This window comes from Rattus rattus, chromosome 17, assembly GCF_011064425.1.
Source record: "Rattus rattus isolate New Zealand chromosome 17, Rrattus_CSIRO_v1, whole genome shotgun sequence".
Classification (NCBI taxonomy): Eukaryota; Metazoa; Chordata; class Mammalia; order Rodentia; family Muridae; genus Rattus; species Rattus rattus.
The window spans coordinates 45,250,364-45,274,184 of NC_046170.1; the positions used below are offsets into that span (position 1 = coordinate 45,250,364).

Consider the following 23,821-nt stretch of genomic DNA (forward strand, 5'->3'; position numbering starts at 1 on the left):
GAGGGGGCGGGGAGGTGGAAACGCATGCGCGACCACGGGGCGGCGCTTTCGCGGCCGGCAGGGGCGTGACCTTCAGCGTAAGGGGTTGGGCCTGGCCTGCAGGTCTAACCGGACCAGCCCGCACCAGGACCCCCATGCACATGGCGCAGCATGTGTTCCTCACCGGGTCCCCAGGTGACCTGGGGCCTGCGGGACTTGGCGGGGAGGTAGTGTGCCTGGATCTCTCTCTCAGGTCTCCGGCCTGGCTTGATCTATTGCAGCCCGGCGGGAAAGAAGTCCAGGAGAACAGCGGATCACTGGTTTCAGGTCCCCCAGGACCGGTTGTCACCGGTCTCTGAGGCCCAGCTGTACTCTTCGGAGTTAGTTGAGCAGGCAGAGGCTTTGGGAGGGAGCAGAGGACCGTTGTAGGAGGCGCGCCAGCCTTGCACAGCCTGCCCTACATTTGAAATCTGTGTACAGTTGTGTCCCCAGCTTCCTGCTGTGGGGTTCATCTGGAGCCGTCGTCCATATCTATGTTCAGGAGAGGTTTAGTGAACACCGGACTCACATGCTTACCCCCACCCCCACCCAGAGCCAGGGAGAGCTGTCAGTCCCTGATTCGCACCACCACACCCCTGCCTCCTGTCTTCGGAGTTAGTTTGCCCCTTGTGCCGCAGGCCTCACTCCACTCCGGTGTGTCTCTGGAGTCCCCAGGGTTTTGTGCACTCTGCCTGCTGGTTTGCTTATCACTAATTATCCCCAAACGGTTTGGCTTTCCAAGCCTCTCGAGCAAGTATCGAGACTTATGAAAGAAAGCATCCTTTGTCAGCACCCTTGCGTCTTAGCCTCTTCCCAAATATTGACCAGCAGCTGTAAGTCATCTTAGAGGGGACTCTGGTTCCTCACTCAGCCCAAGCAGCCTTCTGCTAGAGCTGAAGAGGCACAAGGGAGGTTGGGGAGGGGCTCTGACCCACGTGCTTCCTTTTTATGCTTTGCTCAGCTGTTCTTAACATACTGGTCCCTGTGAGGAGACAGCCTCTGGGATCAGGAGCTGCTGGGCTGCTGTGTGTTTTTTTGGAAATACGAGTATATGGAGTTTGAAAATTAGATTTATTTCTGTGTGTGAGTGTATGCGCAGGTGTGGAGGTCAGAGGACAACTTTGGGGAGACTAGGTGGGCCTCAGGCTTGGAGGCAAAAACACCTTTACCCCATTGAAGCATCTTGCTGGTCCATAAATATACTCCCCTCCTCTTACAATAAAAGTGCTGCCTGCTTAGTATAAGAGCAGAAACGAAGTGTTAAGAAAGTGACAGACCTTTGGTTGGTGTCCAGGGGAGGGGGACAGGGACAGGGTTTGGGATTTAAATAAAAGAATGACAGACAGACAGGCAGGCTGGCAGGCAGACTGAAGGGGCTAGCCCCAGGGAACTCCACCCTCTGGAACTAAGCCTGGGACCTTTTGTTCTGTATTGTTCTAGACTTCATCTGCCGTGAACGCAAACTTACTTTTGCTTAAAACCCGTAAAAATTATACTGCAGCCCTCTGGCCCACCACCGCTGGCTGATCCACCCTTGCAGCCAGGCTTCCTGCTCTAAAGGCTTAACAACCTCCCCACTCAGGACCATCTGCCTGATCAGACACTTGTGGGGCTGGAGGGATGCTTCAAATTTAAACCAGAACAGAGCTTAAGTTTAGGAGGAAAGGAAGCCCCCGATGCATCCCGGGACATCCCGGGGGGACTGCGTTAGAAATAAACTTACCACTGTGCTTGCCTCTGCTTGGGGTTGGAAATTCCTCACCCCTGGTAATCAGGCAGGCAGTGCCATTCCCAGCCTGTTCTGTTCCCAGCTATTGCTTTCGCAGGCCGGATGGACTTGGCAAGGTAAAAACCTCTCGACCTGTTTTCTTCCCTTGTCTCTTTCAGGGGTTGGCAAGACAACCTTGATCCAGAAAGCCATCACGGTCCTACAGTCTTCCGGGCTGCCTGTAGATGGATTTTACACACAAGAAGTCAGGCAGGGGGGGAAGAGGATAGGATTCGATGTCGTCACCCTGTCTGGTGCCCAGGGACCTCTGTCCAGAGTTGGGTACTGGTATTTTGTTTCTGCGGGGTTTTGTCTCTAGCCTGGCCTCAGTACTTCTTGGGAGCATTTCTTCTCTGTGTGAGTGTACATGCATGTGGCCCATATGTCCATGCAGAGGCCAAACAGGGGCACGTGGTGTCCTGCTCTGTTGTTCTCTGCCCTAGTCCCCGAGACAGGGAGTCTCACAGAACGTGGAGTTGGCATGGGGGCCAGTCCCAGAAGCCTCTATCGCTAAGTTCTATCCCCCAGCCCTCTGTTTAATTTTAACCTTAGTTTTTGATACAAGGTCTTGCTATGTAGCCCCTGCTGACCTGGAACTCATAGAGATCCACCTGCCTTTGCCTCCTAGTGCTGGGATTAAAGGCGTGCACTATCGTGCCCAACACCCCCTTGCTGACTTTTTAATTTTGAGGAAGTCTAAGTTGCCCAAGCTGGTTTTGAACTCAGCTATGGCCCAAACAGCCCTTAAACTTTTTGTTCTCTTGTCTTCTCTCGCCTCAGCCTCCCGATTAGTTAGGGTGAGGATAGGAGACCCACCACATTGGGTTCAGCTCTTGTGCTGTGGTGCAGGGACCTCACTGTTGGTTACACCACAAGACTGAATTTGGCCGGAAGGGAGCTGACATTCAGGAGAGAAACCCCAGAGGGTCCAACCTTATACACTCCCACCTTTGGTACGGAGATCGTTAAGGGTGTGTGCAGAGAGCCGTCGGTGGGGACCCCTCTAACAAAGTCTCTTCTTTCAGGTCACAGCCTCTACCTGGAAAGGCCGACTGCCGAGTGGGGCAGTATGAAGTGGACCTGGCTTCTTTTGAGCAGTTGGTACTACCTGTCCTAAGGAATGTGAGTACACGTTTTCTGACCTGAGAGCCGGGTAGCCTCTGTATTGTGGGACTCGCTGGCCACTTGTACACAATGGCTTTCCCCTGTAGTCAGGTGCTGTTTATGGTTTATAAAAGCCTTCCAGCCCTTGGAGCCTTGGGCAGTCAATTTGCTGCTGTCATGTGCCCCAGAGCATGTGTAAAATATTTCCTGTTCGGAAGGCTCTAAGGCAGGTCTGTGTCCCTGTGTTCTGGTGCACAGAGCTTGCTTGAGTGTGTGCTGATAGTGTGGATAGTCTACACTGCTCTGTGTACACAGAGCCTACTGTCATGTGGTAGGTACCGCTTAGGTGGAGCCTGGAGCCCTATCTGAGGAACTGGTCATTGCCTGCTAAGGACAGCCTCCACTTTCAGAGGCCTGGGAATCCTGTGGTCTGTGTTGATGTAGAGCTGGGATCCCACCGGGCTCTCCTCTGCCTCTCCCCCCTCCCCAGTTCCTCTGAACATTTCCCCCCATTTCTGGGCTGAGCCGTGGAAGCTGCTCTGTTGATACACGCTGGGAAAAGGCAGAGACTGCTTACTTCCCCTGGCACCCATGCCTCCCTCTCCATAGCAGTGAGATGTGTCTGATGACATTCTGTGGATTGGAGAGTCCGGCTTTGAGCATCAGATCCATATAAAGAATTAATTTTTGCTCAGGCAAACAGGATCCTGGGAAGAGGCGAGTGCCCATGCCTGGTGTCTGGCTGCAGGCTTACATAAGAGCTCTCGTGTGCCTGCTGGCCAGGTCAACAACTTGGCTCTTGTTTTTCATGGAAAAAGGAAATAGAGGCGGCTCAAAGTTTTACAGCCACTCCTGTCTCTGCAGTGATCGTAACCACACACTCGGGCCATCAAAATGGACTTGGGTGAGGCAGTTGCTTTGATCTGTGGTTGATATTCTGGGTTATATAGACGTTAGTTTATATCTTCCTGGGAAGAGTCCTGCTCCGTCCTGCTACCTCCAAGCAGTGATAGCTCCCTGAGAGGGGTCTAAAGTGAGGCTGGGTGACAAGGGTTGGCGGCTGCCCAGGGCTCCTGGGGCCACGTATCATGGCATCCACTGCCCACGTGGGAAATAGTTTGTCAGGCTGCACTTCTGCTGGCGCTGAGCACCGCGATCATGTTCGGTAGAAATGTCTTCTGCTTTGCATTAAGGGATGGTAGGGATACATTCTTTAAATAATTTAGTACGTGGGTATCTTGGACTGTAACTCACGGGTTCAGTCCTCCCTCCGTGTCTTGCGTCTTGATGTAACTAGATCTCGCTTTGCTTCTTCTGTTTTATGTGCCTGGCTGTTTCGCCTGCCTGTGTGACTGTTTACCAAGTGTGTGCACCACCCTCAGAGGCTAGAAGAGGGCGCCTGGACCCCTGCAGCTAGGGCTACCTATAGTTGGGAACCGCCTTGTCCTGGGAAACACAGGCCCTCTGCAAGAGCAGCCAGTGTCCTTAGCTGTTGAGCTTCCTCTTGGGTCCTAGCCAGACATTTCTTTAAAGCAAATGACCTTTTAATCTGTTGATTCTACTTTTCTGTCCCTCATATTGATACTTTGTTTTTTTTTTCTTTCCTTCTTTTTTTCTTTCTTTTTTTTTCTTTTCTTTCTTTCCTTTTTTTTTTTTTGTTAGCACAGAAAAGCTCTGTCCTGATCCAAATTAGTGCAGCATTTTACCCTTATGTTTCTTCTGATTTGAGCTTGTTAAAAATTCATTTTTATTCCTTCTTGTTTTGTTTTGAATACATAGCATGCAGTGGCACTCCTAATTAGTTTCTTCGAGATACTTGGCCAGTTTACTAAAAGCCTTTGCTAAAAGCCCATGTTTAATTAGTTTATTATTTGTAAATTGTGCTGCAAAGCTCGTGTGTGTGTGTGTGTGTGTGTGTGTGTGTGTGTGTGTGTGTGTGCACATATGTGTCAGACTCGGAGACCTCTTACACTGACATTTCTGATTCTTACCTGAATGCCACTCTAGTCTGGGTAACTAATCAATTGTGTTATTTAAAAAAAATATTTTATTTTTTAATGCTATGAGTGTGTGTGTGTGTGTGTGTGTGTGTGTGTAAAAGCATTCATGTGCGCCCACATGTCCACACATACATATAATGTCCAAAGGCATTGGAAGAGTGTATCTCATGGAGTTGGAGTCTCAGGTAATTGTGAGCTCCCTAAAGTGAATTCTGGGATCCAACCTGGGTTCTCTACAAGAGCCATCAGTGCTCTTAACCCTGAACCATCTCTCCAGCCACTGCATTTGCATTCTTTAAAACTTCTCAGCCATCTGCCTTTGTTCCTTTCTCTACACCAAGCTCTGACTGCGATGGCCTGGCTGGCTTCCTTGCTAAGTGGAGCCAGCAAGGAGCCCATTACTAGCCCAGTTACTCCACCTTGCTTCTCAGATGGGGAAACTGAGGCACTGAATAGGAAGGACCTTAGGGAGGGGGCACAGCTTTTAAGTAGTAGAACTGAAGATAACTGTGGAATCAAGACCTACTGTCTGCCCATTAACAAACATCACAAGACACAGTTAGAATTTCACCAGACTTTTTCTGTTTTCTCACTCTTGCCCAATGAGGTAATTTGTAGGAGTGTTCTGTTTAATTAGGGTTCTTCATGGTCTTCTAGTGTTCAGGGCTGACAGGGTAGGACTGTCTTCTTCGCAATGGTCTTTTTGACAGCCGTGATACTAGTGTACCCTAGACTGTCATGCATTATGGAATGTATTGATTATTGTTTAGTGTGAGTGGAGGTGAAGTCGGATCAGGCCCTGAGGAGCAGCTCAGCTGTCATCCTGTGGCTCCTACTTTAGATCCTGCTTCCAATCTCCCAACTTCTACTCAGATGGGAAAAGACTTCTGTCAGAGGATGGTGTGTGTGTGTGTGTGTGTGTGTGTGTGTGTGTGTGTGTGTGTGTGTGGACATATGCCTGTGTGAGGATCTCTGTGTGTAACATACACAAGAAGTTCAGGTCACACAGCCACAGCTATGGAAGCTTTGGAAGGATCCAAACTACCAGATTCCAGTTGGACGCCTTCCTAGATGTTGGTGAGCTCTCCAGCATTGCTTGGGGACCACGGTTGTTGCTTTCTTGCTTCCACATTTTGGCTCTCTATCTCACCACCCCTGAGCCACAGGGTTGGCCATGAAAACCAAAGGCTATCTGGTGTGAATACAAACATGTTTAAGAGTCTTTAAAAGGCTGTCAGTGAAGACATCCCTGCAGGAGACTCCATAGCAAAAGGAACTAGAAGCTTGGCCTCAGGTTGACTTTTCGGTCTCCCCAAAGCACCTGCTACTGATGTCTTCATGGTATCCCTTAGGCATGGCTACACTCTGAGCAGGGAGGCACTCCTGTGGCTGTGGCCTTTTTGCCACACTTTCCCTAACATTCTATTTTCTCTAACTTCACTTCATCTTCTGAGGATTAAAATAATCCCCTCTGAAGCCCTAGATTGTAAGCAGCCCTACCTGCCAATCCTTTCTCCACCACAGTGACAGCGATTAGCAGGAAGTAACCATGCAGTGCAGGGTTGAGCTCTTAAGGCCTCAATGCTTTCTTTCTCCCAGATCCGATCTTGATGGCCTTGTTTAGAAAACACCTTGTTCCAGTCACCTTGTTTAGAAAACTGGTCAACTTCACTGCAGTGAAAAATCAATTATCTGCCCCCCCCCAGGCAATGAAGAAAATGGTGCCAGGCATCAACAATTTCAAACTTTTATCAAAAGCCGAAAGGTTGATTCAGTTTTCTTCCCCAGGGTTGTGCAGCTTTTAGAGAACATTTGGCAGTTGTGAGCAGTCAGCATGGCAGGAGTCTGAGCCTGCTGGTTTCGGGTCACAATTCTGTGTGCAGAGCAGCTCCTGAGCTGTGGTCAGCAGACTATACACTTGCACGCTCCCTTTAGTGATGGGAGATGGTGATGTCTTTCACATTCACAGTGTATGTTTCTCGTGACAGTGTGAGCCATCTTTATGTGTGGCTCTGTCCTCGGTGGCTTTCTGGGAACCATAGTGCTGTCCTGCACTATAGGCAGGAGAGTTACCTGTTCATGGTGAGAGGCATTTCTTAGACACAGCCCATGCCTCCTGCCAGAAGGAGGTGTGCAGATGTGGAAGAGGAGCTTCAGAGTTGAGTGAATTTGACCTCAGCACTTATGGTGCTGTCAGTAAAGGGTATCTGTACAAATGCTCACACCTACTGTTACAACAGCTTGGGGCAGCTCTGCTCAAGTCCCGGTGTTGCTTACCAGGGAGCTGAGTGAAAGTGGTTATGAGGAGGAGGAGGAGAGAGTGGTAGGTAACCATGCTGGGAAGAGATCACCCTTCACAGTTTGATATTTTTACCAGGAAGCTGGGGAGGCCAACATGGGGACATGACTCTGCCATGGAGTCACAGGGACACAGTCCAGGCTGGTTCCAAGGGCTGGGATCATGAATACAAAGTTCTTCACCCACTAAGCTGTCACCTGGCATGAGCTGCCTTGGTCCTAGGATAGCTCTCCCATTCTGGAAGACACCTTGGAAACCATCCACTTTCCCGCAGGACCAAGCAGAGCTGCAGCCCTTTCCTGCCTAGGTGCTGGGTGTTGGCTGCACTGTGTGTACTGGAACAGCTCCTGGGTGAGGAAGTGCCCTGTAGCAGCCTAGTCATACCTTTTCCTGGCCACCCCATGTTCTGTGGAACGCACAGGCTGGTGCCTGTTGTGAGCTCTGTAGTTCAGAGAGCTGAGGCACTGGCTGGATCCCCGGCTGCTGTAACTGCTGTAGTCACTGTCTGTGTGCTTCCTGTCCTAGCACGCGTGGCTCTCGGGGGCATAGGCTGTGGTTCTGCTACCTGATGTCTGGATTTGCCACCTCATTCCTTCTTGACATCCAGACCTGGGTGTTGGAGAGATATGCTCAGAAGCCAGACTTCGAGATGTCAAAAATCAATGAGCATTGCTACCAGGAGGGATATTTGTTGGTCAAACAATTCAGATAAGAGGAGGGCCACTTTAATTAGTCCATCCTTGGTTCAATATTTTTGTTTAAATAAAAAGCCAGGCACACCCTTAATCCCAGCACTCAGGAGGCAAAGGCAGGCAGATCTCTGAGTTGGAGCCCAGCCTGGGCTACATAGTGAGTTCCAGGACAAGCAGACAAACAAATGATTCTTTGTGTTTTTAAAAGTACTTAAGAAAATAAGACAAAGGAACACGATGACGGTCACCCCGTTTGGATTGTGGACATGGGTTCTGTTGTCCTGAGTCCATTCCATCTTTCTGGAAGGTAAAGTGGTGGAGTGTCGCCAGAGTTGATGGCTGTCCCCAGTTCCTGGGACCCTGGGCCAGCCAGCTCTGGGCTCAGGAAGCACACAGTTTTCTCAGGTTTTCCTCTTGTGCTGAGAATTTACAATCAGCCTCGGTGCTGGCTAAAGCCAGGTGCAGGTGATACACAGGCAAGGGTGTGGTGCAGAACCCAGAAGTGCCACCGCTGCCCACTTGCCCTCTGGGGTGACGGTGCCACCCAGATGCCAGGCACACAGTGGCCGCCGTGTGGCCGAGAGGCACCCACAGCTCTCAGTTGCACAGGGAGGTTCTAGGAAGAACAGCCTGAAGGCTGCCGTCTCCAAACTCAGCTGCTCTGCAGGCTGACACGGGGCTCAGAATCTGGGTTAGGCCACAGGGCGAGCCTCCGTGGGCCTCTCTGTTGTCTCCTTCTGGATTAGCTTGAGTATGTGTGTGAGGAGAGCAGCTGGGGCATAATGGTGTTTCTTTTTTAAGCTCTTCTGAGCACCCTGTTGAGCTGTTTAGAGAAGCAAGCTGCGTGCTGCCCGTTCTCAGTGCCCTGACCTTCAGCCCCTCTCTGGCCTATGAATAACTTCCATTTTTATTAAAACCTTATTTTTTCTTCAATTTTGCAGTCCAGGACAGAATGAGGGCATTAGAAAGGCCCAGGGTTTACGGTGAACAGCAAACACTGTGCATGCAGGTCCAGACATCTCCTTACCTCTGTTAATGTTTTGGGGAGCTGCAGGGGACTGTGCACCCACATGTGTGTACGCCCATGCAGGACACATGCATTTACGACCCACCACATGTATTTCTTCAATCAGGTAAACACACACATTGTGCAGTACGTCCCGTTGTCTGATTTGATGGCTTTCAAAGCTGTCAGTCAGTGTTCCAGATGATGCTGGTTTCTGGAAGGTATACGCCATAATCTCCTGCCTCTGGGATGACTTCCCCTTGAGCTCCATGGCCCAGCACGCTCCAGGGATTGACCTATCTCTGTCCCCTCTTTGAAATGGGGCTCAGGCATGTACCCAGCTTGTTACATGGGAACGAGGAATTGAATTTGGGCCCTCATGCTTGCTGTAGCACTTCTTCCCCTGCCCCAGTGTATACACACTCACACACATACATACTCGCATATACATATACTCATACACACTCACATGTACACACGTATGCACACACATGCTCACACACTTGCATACACACATACTCTCACATACACTCACAAATCATACATACACACATGCACTCATACACACATATACACATGCTCACACATACACTCATACATACACATACACACTTATACACATACACACTCTCACACACCACATACTCACAAATGCATACATACACACACGTATACATATGTACACATACACATATACACATGCTCACTCATACATACATACCTAAATCACACATGCACATATACACATACACTTGCATACACACACACTCACACTCAAACAAATCATACATACACTTATTACACATACATATTCACACATACACAACTCATACACACACATGCTCACACACACACTTTAATTTCGACATATCCATTATGTGTACATTTGTGTTTATGCCACCCATCAGATCTCCGTGTGAAGATACAGATGTAAGTATATCCATCTAAAACACTAGGACTGCACCAGGGCAGCAGCACTTCTCTTAACGACTCATGATTCTTAGCTGGCAGTTTCATGCACGTGCACACCGCACTTTGATCATGTTTACCCTCCGTTACATGCCTGTGCCCCTCCCCCCAGTTCTTCCTATAAGGTCCATCTTTGAGACAGTTCATCTCTTGGCCAGCGAGTGAGTTATTATTCGGGCTGCCCCTGCTTTTATCCATACTCCATTCCATCTGGTTTCATGACTTTTCGTCAACCTTTAGACTGGATTGGAACACACGGGCACCTGCCTGCAGCCATCACCTCCTTCTCAGGAGAGGTAGGGCTACAGCCCAGAGGAGACATGAGAGGGGTCCCCAACATGGCTGTCCTGTTTCCTTTGGACCTACAGTACTCCTTGTCTTACGCTTGTTCACAACCTTGATTTCCTCACTGTGTAGGTGGGAAGCATGGTTCCCACTGGACCATTCTAGAAGAGAACATTTTGAGAGGAACTCAGGGGCAGGACATGCAGTCCCAGGAGACTCTTCTATGAGCCTTGCAGACCCGTGTCTTAAGTGCGTGGTTTTCTCTGCTCTGTAAGGCACAGCCCAGCTGCCTGCCACAGATGCCAGCCAGGAATCAGCAGGGTGGGACCCCAGGGTTCAAGATCACATGGTTGTGCTGCCTCAGCGACTGTTCTCCCTGTCCACAGGCTGTCCCCAGCTGTGGCCTCAGACACAGAGTGTGCGTCATTGATGAGGTTGGGAAAATGGAGCTGTTCAGCCAACCTTTCATCCAAGCGGTCCGCCAGACGCTGTCCACGCCCGGCATCATCGTCCTTGGCACTATCCCAGTCTCCAGAGGGAAACCGCTGGCCCTGGTGGAGGAGATCAGGAAGAGACGTGATGTGAAGGTGTTCAGTGTGAGTAAGCCCCCAGGGAACCGGCTTCCCTGGGGTCACATCCCAGCCCCTGCTCCCTTCCTCTCCTGCCTTCCGTGGGCAGTAGTATAGTCAGAGGAGGCCTTGGGGTGTTGACTGGGAAGGCCTGTCCAGGGAGGAGCCGTCAGGGTAAGAATCTTAGGTCATGCACTCAGAGGCAGGGTTCCAGCCCCAACCTCTCTTGAAAGACATGAGCATATGGTAGAATTAGTTGCTTGAGTCTGGGCCTTGAATTCAAAGCTGTGTCAAAAAAAAAGATGGCCAAAAGATTTGAACAGATATTTCTCGAAGAGTACGTAGAAGCCGCCAGTAAGCACAGAGAAGGCACGTGCCCCACTAGCATGGTCGCCTTGGTCGCACCATGCCGACAAGGAGTCCTCCCGGGCTAGAGTCAGAGGACAGAGGTGGGAAGGGCTGGCATAGCCATGGGCTTGGGCAAACCTCAGCCTCCCCACCCGGTTGATAGGAGGAACCTGAGCTGTTCCTGGAAACCACTCTGTGGTTTCTCCAGGGGCTGCCTGTTAGTCACTGGCTCAGTGAGTCCACTGTCCTGGGCACTCACACAGAAGCAAAGACACTGACCCAGAGCTCGAAAGGCTCACTGCAGCCTTGTTCATGATCCCTTCCAGATGGGATGAGCCCAGCAGATAGACAGGCATGTAATGTGCGGTCTGGCCATCTAGTGTGCTTAGTGCTTAGTGACACAAAGGCATCACACACACACACACACACACACACACACACACACAGACATAGATATACACATATACCGCATACAGACACACAGAGAGACATAGATATACACACATACATGCACACACACACACAGAGGTACACACACATGCACACACACACACATAGACATAGATATACACACATACACTCATACAGACACACACACAGACATAGATATACACATATACCGCATACAGACACACAGAGAGACATAGATATACACACATACATGCACACACACACACAGAGGTACACACACATGCACACACACACACATAGACATAGATATACACACATACACTCATACAGACACACACACAGACATAGATATACACATATACCGCATACAGACACACAGAGAGACATAGATATACACACATACATGCACACAGACACACATGCACACACACACACACAGGTACACACATGCACACACATACACATAGACATAGATATACACACATACACTCATACAAACACACACACAGACATAGATATACACACATACACACACACACACACACACACACACACACACACACACACACACACACACACACACACACACACAGGTTCTGAAGCCGAGATGAATGCTGTCTCTCGCTGAGTGAAGGTAGCTGGTCACGGATGGCCCAAGCTCCATGACTCATTCCTAGGCTGTCCAGAAGGCACAAGTGCATGGAGGCAGGACAGAGTGGTAATCGCTGATGATGGCAGGAAGGAGGAGGTGGCTGTGGATGGGGTCCTGTCTGTGATGAAACATTGGTTTCTAACCCTGATGTGGCATTTGAGCTGCACGCTGGTGAGGCACTCCACATACATGCTCACACACAAGTCAAAGCCGTGGCACCCTTCTCCTTTAGGACTCGCTGACTTCCCACCCAGGGGGGGCCTCGATGCGCGATAGGTGGCAGAAGGCGTCGAGTGCTGAGACACCCGAGTGCCCGCTCAGGCTGGCCATGCGAAGCTGAGTTCTGGCCCAGCATGCACGACACCTCGGGCTCTACCCCCGGCACACTTACAAACAGATGCTGGGGCACGCCTCTAACCCAGCATTCCAGAGGTGGTGGCAGGACAATCAGGAGTTCAAGGTCGTCTTGGACCCAGCCTGGGATGCTCAAGGCCCTGTTTCAAAAACAATAAAAAAGCCACCACTGCCATTGTATGAGCCTTGCCCTCAGGACACTGTTTCAAAGTTTCTTCTTCAACATGCAGCCTTGCAGGAGATTAGGCTCCTGATCTGTGAACACTTGGTGGTGTGGTGATAACCCATGGTGGACAGAATCTCCCTCCTCACATCCGCACACTCGTGGAAGCCTCCAGGTGCACTGACTCCCGCCCTCTTGCTCTGTGGCTCTGCTCCCTCTCTGAACACCGTCCACCGCTGACCAGATTCTCTGAACACAACCACCTGAGCAGATTCTGTCCAGGCTCTCGTCCCTCCAGACTCCTGTCTCCAGCCCCACCCGGCCCCCACTCCCTTTTCAGGACCCTTCCCCAGCGTCCTTTACTCACTGGCCTTTCTGTCCCTCTCCATCGTGGTCTGTGACCTCATAACATCAGAGCCCTTAACTGCAGCACCACAAGGTCGGGAGGCTAAGACTGTTGCACTCCCTGTCTTCTCTCCGAGGGGCAGAGATCTGAGGTCAGTCTGCAGCACACAGACTCTCCAGGGTGACGGAAAGAAGGGGGTAGCTGTTGCTGTCCTGGGGGTAACATGGAGTTGTGGGCAGCTCTCCTGTGTGCTCACATCTCCTGGGCCCAGATCAAGGTCCTCTCTGCTCTTTTCCAGTCAGGCTACAGCTGAGTCCCACGCGCTCCCATCTGCATCCTGTGCCCCCAGTGCTTTGAGACGTGCATTCCCCATGGGACTTGGTGACCCTGAAGAGCTGGCTTCTGCCTCTGCCTCCCTTCCCTGCTCTCTAGGAAACACTGGCTCGAAGGACTGGAGGAGAGGACGTGCTCTCTAAGCTTGTCGTCTTGCCTTTCCCCACAGGTCACCAGGGAGAACAGAAATAGCCTCTTGCCAGATATCGTGGCCGTCGTGCAGAGCAGCAGGTCCTAAAGCAGCAGCTGTCGGGGTCCAGCTCTGCCTCTTCTCATGCTGGGCCCCGAGTACCACCCTGTCCACCGTGTCCTATGTCCTCCCCGGACCCCTTACAGTTGTGCGTGCAGTTTGAGTAAATTCTAAAACGAGTCTGCCAAACATTAGGTGGGATTTGCTCCCATTGGGGTTTATAACATGTTCGGGGCTGCGAAAAGATGGAGTTCACTTCTTCCTTGACTTTGACTGCTGTAGATATTAAACACCTCTCCAGGTGCAGCTCCAGACTGGTGGCAGCTGAAAGCAGTAACAACTGGTTCTCTTCAGTTATTTCCAAAAGGGGGGAAAAATCAGTCCTCCTCTCCCTCTCTTGTTTATTCCTCTGTTCACTGACTAATAAAAACAGAAATAAATCTGGTGGTCCAGACACCAGGTCACAATGCCGGTGTTAGCCACAGGCCAGAGGCCTGTTTGTGCTGACCTAGCCCGGGCATGGTTTTCAACCACTCTGAACCCAAGTGCCCCTCCAAGAAAGAAAGAGGGCATGGCCATCATCAGAGAAGGCTTTGGTCTGAATTGTGGTCCCCACCCGCTGCTGCAGGGGTTCCTCTGTGAGGAGTGAGCTCACAGGCAGGTGGCTCAGCCCACACTGGGCTCTGCAGTGCCAGGAAAGAGTCAACTACAGCTACCATAGAGTCCATGAAGCCCAGAAGCTACCCTCCCTGTGGTGGAACTCTTAGATTATTTGAGCATTGTTTAGCAAAAGCGTTAATGACAAGGGACCTATGGACAAGCATGCTGTGAGCATGGACCTATGCTGTGAGCCGGGCACTAGAACCCAGCGGATAATGCAAGAAGCACTTCACATGAAGGCCAGAGCCTGTATCTGGGACAGGGTCTCAGCTGGCCTTCATTCCAGGGTAGTTTTCAAGGCTCATCCTGTTCTTGTCAAGCCCCCCTGGGTTGCAGCTTCTGGAGGTCAAACAGCCCTTTCACCTAAAGCCATCAGAAAACGCTGATAAATACATTACTATTCCCAACAGTAGCAAAATTAAAGATGAAATAGCAATGAAAAATACATATTTTTGGTTTGGGTGTCACCACAGCATGAGGAACAATATTAAGGGTCAAAGTGTTAGGAAGGTCAAGAACCACTGCCCTAGAGGGACCACTCTAGGAATGCCTTCTAGAGGAGGAACTGGGTCTCAGAAAGTCCTGTCCGTCTGCCAGGAACAGCAGCTGCCTCCCTCCACCCCCCATGCCCCAGGTAGGCTGTCCAAGGAGGCCAAGAATGGAGCTCATACCTGTAGGCAGGTGGCTGCCATGCCGTCCATGGGTACCAAGGCAGGCGGGACACAGTGTAGGTTGGAGCTGCTACCCTCAAGGCAGCTGGTCACCCAGGACCTGAGTGTGCCCAAGCCAAACGTCGCTACACAGCCTGGCCCTGTCAGGGAGCCCGACCCAGCCTGTTTAACCTAGAATGAAGGGGGCAGACAGGAGAAATGGTGCTGGCAGCACAGTGCTCCCGCTGGGCTCAGGGGGACCCCATGATGGCATCTTATTGGTCCCCCAGTTGTGTGCACCTGTAATCAAAGCACTTGGGTGAGTTCTAGGTCAACCCAGGTTTCACAGGGAAACACTCTCAACAAGCAGCTTCTAGATATCACAGCTATGGCCAGTGGGAGACCCGCACCTAAGCCCGAATGGCTTAAGAATCTCTGCTTCGTGTACGCTCCGTGCGTCTTTATCTAGGCTCCCTGCCGTCTTGCGAGTCGCATGCCTTACGTCTCACCCTCACGCTGACATGTAATTGTTCCGCTGGCACGCCCTTTGTTGACTACCACTCTCGCTTAAGAGCGCTGGGTTAGGGAGCAGGTACGCAGGCTGCAGAGGCGAATCCCAGGACTCCAAGGAGCAGGGGTGAACAGCGCTGGGGTCTCTCATGGAGTTGGGTGTGGGTCCTGACCTGAGAAGTTCACATCGAAATCTCTCACATGCATTTCCGCTGGAATAAGATGGCGGAGAACCACCGGGAGACAGACCGATGGAGCCCTTGCCGCTGCCTCTCTCTTAGCAGGTTAGACCACCATCTGCTTCGTACCCAGTGGCTTGAAAATCCTTTCCTTCTTGTCTCTGAATGAAGGTAAGCTCCTGCGTGCAGGCCACAGGGCTTGTACGTGGATAATAAAGCGTCTTGGGCACTCCTGGCCCATGGGGAGGCTTCTAGGAAAACTACAGATTCATCTGCTCACTTGGTCCTCGTTCCTCAGAGCACGGAAGCCCTGGGAACAGTGAGGTGGACCTGTCCTCTTCCCATTGAGATTGGGGTTCATTGAGGATGGGGTTGACCCATGTGTGCCATCTGCCCACGCTGTAACACAGGGGCTTGGGGCAGAATGGCACTGAGTGGGAACTGGCTGCATAAACAGAGTGTGTCCCACGTCAGGTATAGACAGGGGGATGGCCACCAATTTTAGACAAGCGTTTTGTCAGAGTCAGACACTGCACAGCCTGGTGCTGCCGCTGTATCTTCTTTAAAAGAGAAATGCTTTTGTTTGGTGTCAGCTACATTCGGACAGCACTTGAGCCACCAGGGCGTGAAGTGTCATCCGGGCCTGTACTTCCACCAGGGCGGGTAAGGCTCTTTGACGCAGGACTCCCTCCTGGGAGGACCTGAGCAACATGTCATACATTCACATCTTATAATTAAAACCAGAGATGTGGGGCTGGAGAGATGGCTCAGTGGTTAAGAGCACTGATTGCTCTTCCAGAGGTCCTGAGTTCAAATCCCAGCAACCACATGGTGGCTCACAACCATCTGTAAATGGGATCCAATGCTCTCTTCTGGTGTGTCTGAAGAGAGCTAAAGTGTACTCATATACAATAAATAAATAAATCTTAAAAAAAAACAAAAACAAAAACAAAAAAAACCAGAGATGTGCAAATTCCGTCCCTCAGGGTTCAAGGAACCCTGCAGAAGAGGAGGCAGAAAGGCTGTGAGAGTCGGGGGTCATGGAGGGCACCAAGAGAACGAGGGCCCCTAAACCAACACGATCAAAGCCCCTATGAAGTCACAGCCAGCACAGCCCGCATAGCACCAGGTCCTCTGTGTGTATATATTATGGCTTCCAGTGCTTTTGTGGGATTCCTGAGTGTGCGAACATGTGTGTCTCTGATTCTGTGTCTTCTCTTGGGCTCTTTTCCTTCTCTTTGTTTTGTCCAGTTCTGGTGTGTTAGTCTTTATATTTTATATTGTAATATATATATGTATGTATACATATATATACACACATATATATATTAATTAAAATCTCTTAGAAACCTGTTTGTTTTCTAACGAGAGACAGAATGGATCTGGATGGGATGGGAAGTAGGGACTAACTGAGAGGATAAGAGAGGAAATAGTAATCAATATATAATACGTGAGAAAAAAATCTATTTTCAATAAAGGGGGGGTTGAACCTGAGGTTAACTCAGTGGGCAGAGGCTAGACTTCCGCGCAGGAAGCCTTGGGTTCCATCCCCAGCACCACGTAAGCTGGCGGCGTGCGTACCTGCACGCACTCAGGGGGTGGAGGCTGATTAAGGTCATCCTTGGCTACCCGGCAAGTTTGAGATTCACCTGGGCTACACCGGACCCTTCCTCCACCCCCACCTCCCCCCAAAGTTATCCAAGAAACAGAAAGCTAGGGTCGTATCCTTAGTATTACTGAACAGCGTCAAGGGGCCCGAGAGTGACTCCAGTGTGTCTCCTTGGTGGAGTTAGTGTGCACGCCCACTTCACAGCGGCTCTGTCCCTCCACGGGCAGGATGCAGCTGTGAGCCTGTCTAGGTGGGTGGGCCTGGTACCTATTGCAATTAACTCTTTCCCTTCCAACTGGGCTCTCCTTTTGTGGGTGCCAGGCAGCAGCCAGCTGTGCTCCCAGACACGTGGTTTTTCTCTCTGATTTCAGGTAGGGGGTGCGCCCCCAGCTCAGAGCTAGCCACTTAGCCCGAGTACTGGCAAGCTGCCCAAGGGAGTTTCAGGAAGAGGCCAGGCCGAGTTTGATTTAGTGAACCTGAGAACTTCAGTGGGTCATGCCAGCTTCTCAGATGTGCAGCTGCACGGAACCCAGACATTTTATTTCTAGAGAATATAGAAAGGTGACCTGTCTCTGCTCCAGGATGACAAGAGGCTCTACCCCAAAGACCAAGGCAGGTAGCACCTAAGGTGTGGTGTCTGAGGTTGTCCTCGGGCTTCTATGTGCTCATGAAAACACACACACACACACACACACACACACACACACACACACACACACACACACACACACACATCTTTCTCAGAGTACTGGAGATGCGTTTGGGGAGGACAGTAGACAGCCGTAACTGTAAACATTTTAATCCCTAAGACAAAGGTGTGTGCAAATGTGTTCATGTACAGTAGAGCTGGGTCAGCTTGGAAGACGGAGCATGCATTCCTGGGAAGCACGCAGGGGTCCTGGGCGCCCCGGAGCTGGAGAGAGGATGGTATCGCCTCTAAACTCTCATCTTGGCCCAGTGCACCACCAGGCTGTTGTTGGTGACTGCACTTACACCTGTGCAGAGGTGATAAAAGAATGAGGCAGGCCCGAGGGCGTCTGACCTCCCGCTGCTGTCCTAGGAGCTGTGACTCCTGTGCTCTCAAACGGTGACAGCAGTGTGTGGAACGCCAAAGGACGTCGCATGCAGCTGGTCTACTTCAACCAGCGCGGGAAGGAGCTAGTCATGGGCCCCACGCACTCTAGAGGTTTCGAGATATAACATGGCTTTTGTGAGACGTGTCCGACTTCAGAGCGGTGCTTGAGGGAGGAGGTACAATGTCTTCTCTTCAACCCCCACGGTGTGCGAGTGTTTTCAGAACCTGAGATAACGTTAACGTTTTCTAGAACTGTTCTCCCTGGCCCTCAGGAAGAACCACGTGGCTTTGGCGCAGGGAGAGAGTCGCCATCTCTCCACCAGACTCGTGTTCCACTACTGCTCATCGGAGGTACTCTGCTGGGAAGCCGTGTCATCCAGGCCCATGTCTTCCTGGCTTGCTCTCCGGCACAGCACCCCCCTTGGGTTCTCCTCCGCAGCCTCTGCCGGGCGTCCATCTTGAAGCTGCCCCTGTTCTGGGCTGTCGATGGGTTCACACGGCTCTGAGAAGTGCTTCAGAGACAGAGAGAACAGACAGTTCAGCCTATGCTCACTTCCTGGGTCTCCCGAGTCACCCACCACCAGACATAGGAACTGAGGCCAGCGTGGCTTCATGCTTTGAGGGTGGGCTCTTAACACTGGTCGGAGGACAGTACTGAAATGACGGTGTGCCACCAAGCTGCGTGTCTACATGGGCTCTGAATGTGGGGCTTTGCTCAGGAGACATGCCCCAAATCCAAAGGTGGCTCGAGGGCATGGCCTGTGTATGCCTGACTGAGACGCTTCGAGCCCCTCTGCACCCACCCCGTCCTGGTACCGATGCTGCCACCGCAGATTCAGCTCAGCAGTGACACAAGAGCCCTGGGACCCAGGATGCCCAGAGCCCTAAGGACCTATCCTGTCGTTCTTGCTAGAGACGGAAGAGGAGAGGTGCCAGAACTCTGGGAGAAGGCCCATAGTTTTAGCAGATGGGACAAGAAAGGAAAGAGAGAGATTCAGGGACGTTTTATTTAGGTAATTAAACTCACAGAAGCCCCTAGGGTCACGAGTGCCTTCTCTTTGGCCAGGAAACATAGACTTGCCTGGGCTTCGCCTTAAGTAATCTTTTGCCTTGCTTTGTTCTTTCTTTCCTCACATAGTGTGTGAGAGAACTTCCCAGTGTTTGTCACCTGTGAACCCCAGCCGGTCAGCTAATGCCGATTAGCATGGCTTCTGGGCAAGTAGCGTCTTATTTTATTGAATCTTTTTTTTTTTTGGTTCTTTTTTTCGGAGCTGGGGACCGAACCCAGGGCCTTGCGCTTCCTAGGTAAGCGCTCTACCACTGAGCTAAATCCCCAGCCCCTTTATTGAATCTTTTAAAACTCTATTTCTGGGATGGCACACTTGGAAGTGGTTGGCCATCTTTAAAGTTGGGAGCCCATGACAATTTAACTCCAGTGCCTACTCCTGTCTTTTCTTCTCCCTCAGGTTACGCTGGCCTTGGGAAGGAGGGAATCGTGCTTCCGTAGAATGGGTGAGGGGAGGCATGCCCCCGTTCTTGGGCTTCTGGCTTATGGAAAGAATTATGTTGGGGTACACTGAGCCACCCTGATGACGCCGATGGGGCTTGTGACCCGAAGGTTGGGCCTTTTATTTGCTATAGAGCAGCCTGCCCTGGAAGGAGGCAAGGGGATTTGGCTGGTGGGTGGGAGCCCTGGGCCCTGGGATGCCCTCCTTGCCCGCCTCCCATTCTGGCACAGTCCTTACCCGAGCAGCAGCCCTAGCGGAGGGACCCATCACAATGTTGACGCTACTGGATGACTGGGTGTCACTGGTGTTGCCTCCCTCTGCAGCAGAGAGTCCAGATATGACAAGTGCACTGGAGAAGCTCCTTTTGCCAAAGAGGAAGCTGAGAGTAGAACTGGTCGAAGAGCCCAGGCTAGACTGGATGAATGCCTCGGCCTGATGTTGGATGCCCAGGTAGGGGCCTGTGGTGAGGACGGGAGGTGGTTGGGAGTGCAGAGATCCAGCGGAGGTGTTCAGGGAGGGCCGGCTGCCTGAGGGTCTCTGGGCTAGCTCATGCACAGATGTGGATGTCTGAAGGAAGGCCTGGTGGCTCTCTAGGATGGGACCTGAGGAGCTCAGAGTAGGTCGCCTCTGGCTTATCGCTGAGTGTGCCTGGACGGACTGGCTTCTGCCCTTCCTTCTGCCTGTGAGAGAGAGCAGAGCATGTGGTCAAGCCTGTAAGAAGTACTTAATAAATATGGGGGCAGGGTTGGCTCCTTTCCATTATTAACAGGTTAATCTGACAAGGTAGCACCCTCTTGAACCAGTCCCCACAAGAACCATTATCTTGGCTCAGTGGGCTCACCCTGTGTGCCGTTTCCCATGACTGAGCTCAACTCACACAACTGCCCCACCCTGGCTTTGCGTCCAGGGCCACGGCTTCAAGACATGAGCTTTCTGAAAACGTTTCCTATGCGAATCATCAGAATGCTTTTAGATGTAGAATTTAATTTCAGGGGACAGCAGATGCTGGGTAGGTACATTACCAGGCTTTATTCTGTTATTTAAAATGTATTGTTTGTCGACTGTGTTCATTGAAATATTTTCCTAATTATGTGTGTGTGTGTGTGTGTACTTGTGTGCAGTGCCCTCGGAGACCAGAAGTGTTGGTGCCCTGGGGCGGCTGTGAGATGTCTGATATGGGAATTGAACTCTGGTCCTTTGTAGAAGCAGTAAGTCCTCCTAACCACTGAGCCATTTTGATAGACTCCAGTGAAACCTTTCTGATGTTGTGTATGACCACTTCCTGTCCAGGAAACTGATACCAAACCAAGAGAGGGGTAAGAGCTCTGGGGTTCTGTAATACAGTGTGGTAACTCACACGGCAACTGGATAGAAGAGTCTAAAGTTGCCTCATGTTGAAATGACTGTGGTAGGAGGAGCCACACATGCTAATTACCCTGGTTTGACCATTTCTCCAGGGGGACACACATCAGAATGTCATCCTGCATCCCATAAACATGGCTCATCAAGAAATAAAACCTTTTTAAATTTTAACAACAATGTGTTATTGCCTCAGGTGGGCAGGTATACCAGTACCTGTGTGGTGTTGTGGACATCTGCACAGTCTGTGCTCAAGAAAGCCGGGTCCACCCAGAGGGACCCAGCAAGTGTGGGGACTGACCATTCAGCCTTTGGTCACAGTGATGGTGTGCTCCTTTCCAAAGGGCATTTATTCCTCTGGGCTGTGAGAATGGGAGTCTCAACTTGAGGTAATGTATGGGGTCCCCAGAACTGGTGCTGGCTTCTCTGGGCTGAATGGACTGGGGCCTGTCTGTCTTGAGCACAGGGGAATGTGGCCTTGGGCCCGAAGGTCCCTGCCGAGAAGCCGATTGGCTATGGCTTCTTCTAAAATGTGATTATTATGAGCAAGGAAAGGCCAAGCATCTGTGATTTCTAAAGCTGATCTCTGTCTAAAACCCTCCACAAGTCAGTGTTCTTCACCCGCGCTAGGCAGGGCCTTCTGCTGATCCAGAGAGCAAAGGGAGAGATACCTACAGAGTTTCCAAAGAGAGCTATACAGAGTCCATGCAAGACAAAGGGCCCTCAGCAGTCCTGAAGTTCAGCTCCTCTGCGTGTGAGGTATACATGCATGCACTTTCACATGTGTACCCGTGTGTGCGGAGGCCAGAGCTGATGCCAGTGTCATCCTCTATTGCTCTCCATTCCAGGGTGACCGGCCATCGAGCATCAGGGATCCTCCTCTCCACCCGCCTCACAGGGCTAGGATCAAGGACTGCTATTGCTCCCGGCTTTTACATGGATGCTGAGGCTGTGAACTTGGACCCAGGCTCAGGCAGCATCATACGAACTGAGCCATCTCCCCATTTACGCCTCGCGTGCTCCTTCAGCTTTCCGGTGATCTTTTTTTTTCCTTCCAATTTTAATTTTACAAACAAACAACACCGAGCACCAAGGAGGCTGTATTAAAATCATCTGTGCTTCCCAGACTCATTATTTTACAATTAACTTATTTTTCCAACGGCCGCATTACCACATCATGAGCCTTTCTAGGGAAAACCTCCAGACCTGAATGGAAACACAGTGTACGTTATGATCCGTGGTTCATGACGACTGCTTTGTCTTCGGTCATTAGCTGGGAGGTTGTGGCGAGAGTCCTTAGTGGTATAAAGTGGCAACCCTTCTCTCTGGTGAGGGACTCCGACTACTGTTGGGTTTGTATCCGCTTGTGGTAAGTAGCTCACCAGGCTCACAGCAAGGCCATCTCTCCCGTGACATTTACTGTTTAGTGAGACAGGATGGTTCTGGCTTGTGAGGACCTGTGTGAGGTTGACACATGGAACTCCTTGCAGCGGGCACGAGTGCGAAGTGCCCAGTATGCCAGCAGTAGCTGCTTCAGTGTGGTGGCCTGGGCTGGCCTGGGCTGGCTTGGGCTGGCCTGGGCTGGCCTGGGCTGGCTTGGGCTGGCCTGGGCTGGCCTGGGCTGGCTTGGGCTGGCTTGGGCTGGCTTGGGCTGGCCTGGGCTGGCCTGCTTATTAGGATTCTAGCCAGGCATCAGCGCTCTGGGCTTCTGACAAAGGATCAGAACTGGAACAAAAGAACCAAGAACTGGAACCAAGGCAAGGAGCAAAGTCAGAGTGGAGCAGTCATGGGAGCTGAGCCCATCGCGGTGGGGAGGTCACGTGTCAGAGCTGAGCCCATCGTGGGGAGTGGTACATAGGAGGGAAGTCTGTCAGTCAGTGGAGTGGTACAAGGTCCTGCTAGAACTGTCCACCCACTCTTGCTGAGTGACTGACGTGGGGAGTGGTACATAGGAGGCAAGTCTGTCAGTCAGTGGAGTGGTACAAGGTCCTGCTAGAACTGTCCACTCACTCCTGCTGAGTGACTGACGTGGGGAGTGGTACATAGGAGGGAAGTCTGTCAGTCAGTGGAGTGGTACAAGGTCCTGCTAGAACTGTCCACTCACTCCTGCTGAGTGACTGACGTGGGGAGTGGTACATAGGAGGCAAGTCTGTCAGTCAATGGAGTGGTACAAGGTCCTGCTAGAACTGTCCACTCACTCCTGCTGAGTGACTGACGTGGGGAGTGGTACATAGGAGGGAAGTCTGTCGGTCAGTGGAGTGGTACAAGGTCCTGCTAGAACTGTCCACCCACTCCTGCTGAGCGACTGACTCCCTTCTACCTCGCCCTGCCCAGAGGCATGTCCTCACCCTTGCCCGGCTGCATGTCTCTCTGTTACATGATAGCTGACCATTTTGATTTGAAGAACTGGCTCCCCAGGCTGGTGAGTGACATCCGGCTGGTGATGCTGTTTTGGGAGGCTGAAACCTTTGGGTGGTGGTACCTCCCTCCCTAGAAGAAGTGAGTCGTGGGGAGCTGGGCAGACCTTGAAGTTTACTGCCCAGCAGCCTCCCCCCGGAGCACAGTCTGCTACTCTGATGACCAAATGCAGAACCCAACCTGCAGACTGAGCCTGCGTGTTCCCCACCACGATGGACTCTCTCCCCCCAGTTAGTCGACTGTGTTTCTTTGGGAAGAGCATGACCTTGTGTGCTTCTGGAGGCGATGGAAGAGAATCACAGCCAGTAGCTCTTTCTTTGAATGGGGGAAGGTGCACAACTCCTCT

The 23,821-nt window shown here is 51.4% G+C and overlaps 2 protein-coding genes across 2 annotated transcripts in view; one reads left to right on the forward strand and one right to left on the reverse strand.

Annotated features, from left to right (window-relative positions):
* Window positions 1-41: 41 nt before the first annotated feature.
* Ntpcr (nucleoside-triphosphatase, cancer-related) lies at window positions 42-13,998 on the forward strand. Its single transcript, XM_032887965.1, has 5 exons — window positions 42-174; window positions 1,906-2,068; window positions 2,812-2,908; window positions 10,528-10,737; window positions 13,487-13,998. The coding sequence occupies exons 1-5, from the start codon at window positions 135-137 to the stop codon at window positions 13,553-13,555; spliced, it is 579 nt and encodes a 192-aa protein (XP_032743856.1). The 5' UTR covers window positions 42-134; the 3' UTR covers window positions 13,556-13,998.
* Window positions 13,999-17,898: 3,900 nt separating this feature from the next.
* The window catches only part of Pcnx2 (pecanex 2), a 150,676-nt gene continuing 144,753 nt past the window's right edge, over window positions 17,899-23,821 (reverse strand). Inside the window, exons 33-34 of the mRNA XM_032887445.1 lie at window positions 19,936-20,378; window positions 17,899-18,702 (exon numbers count right to left, since the gene is read on the reverse strand). Of these exons, the coding sequence (XP_032743336.1) occupies window positions 18,526-18,702; window positions 19,936-20,378 (620 nt within the window). The 3' untranslated portion in view covers window positions 17,899-18,525. The remainder of the gene's footprint in view (window positions 18,703-19,935; window positions 20,379-23,821) is intronic.

What these genes read in the sequence shown, in the direction of transcription:
- Ntpcr (XM_032887965.1), top strand. Translation starts at nt 135, where the DNA reads ATGCACATGGCGCAGCATGTGTTCCTCACCGGGTCCCCAG. An exon ending in GTTCCTCACCGGGTCCCCAG is followed by an intron (nt 175 to 1,905) that starts GTGACCTGGGGC and finishes TGTCTCTTTCAG; the next exon opens with GGGTTGGCAAGACAACCTTG. An exon ending in GTGATGTGAAGGTGTTCAGT is followed by an intron (nt 10,738 to 13,486) that starts GTGAGTAAGCCC and finishes CTTTCCCCACAG; the next exon opens with GTCACCAGGGAGAACAGAAA.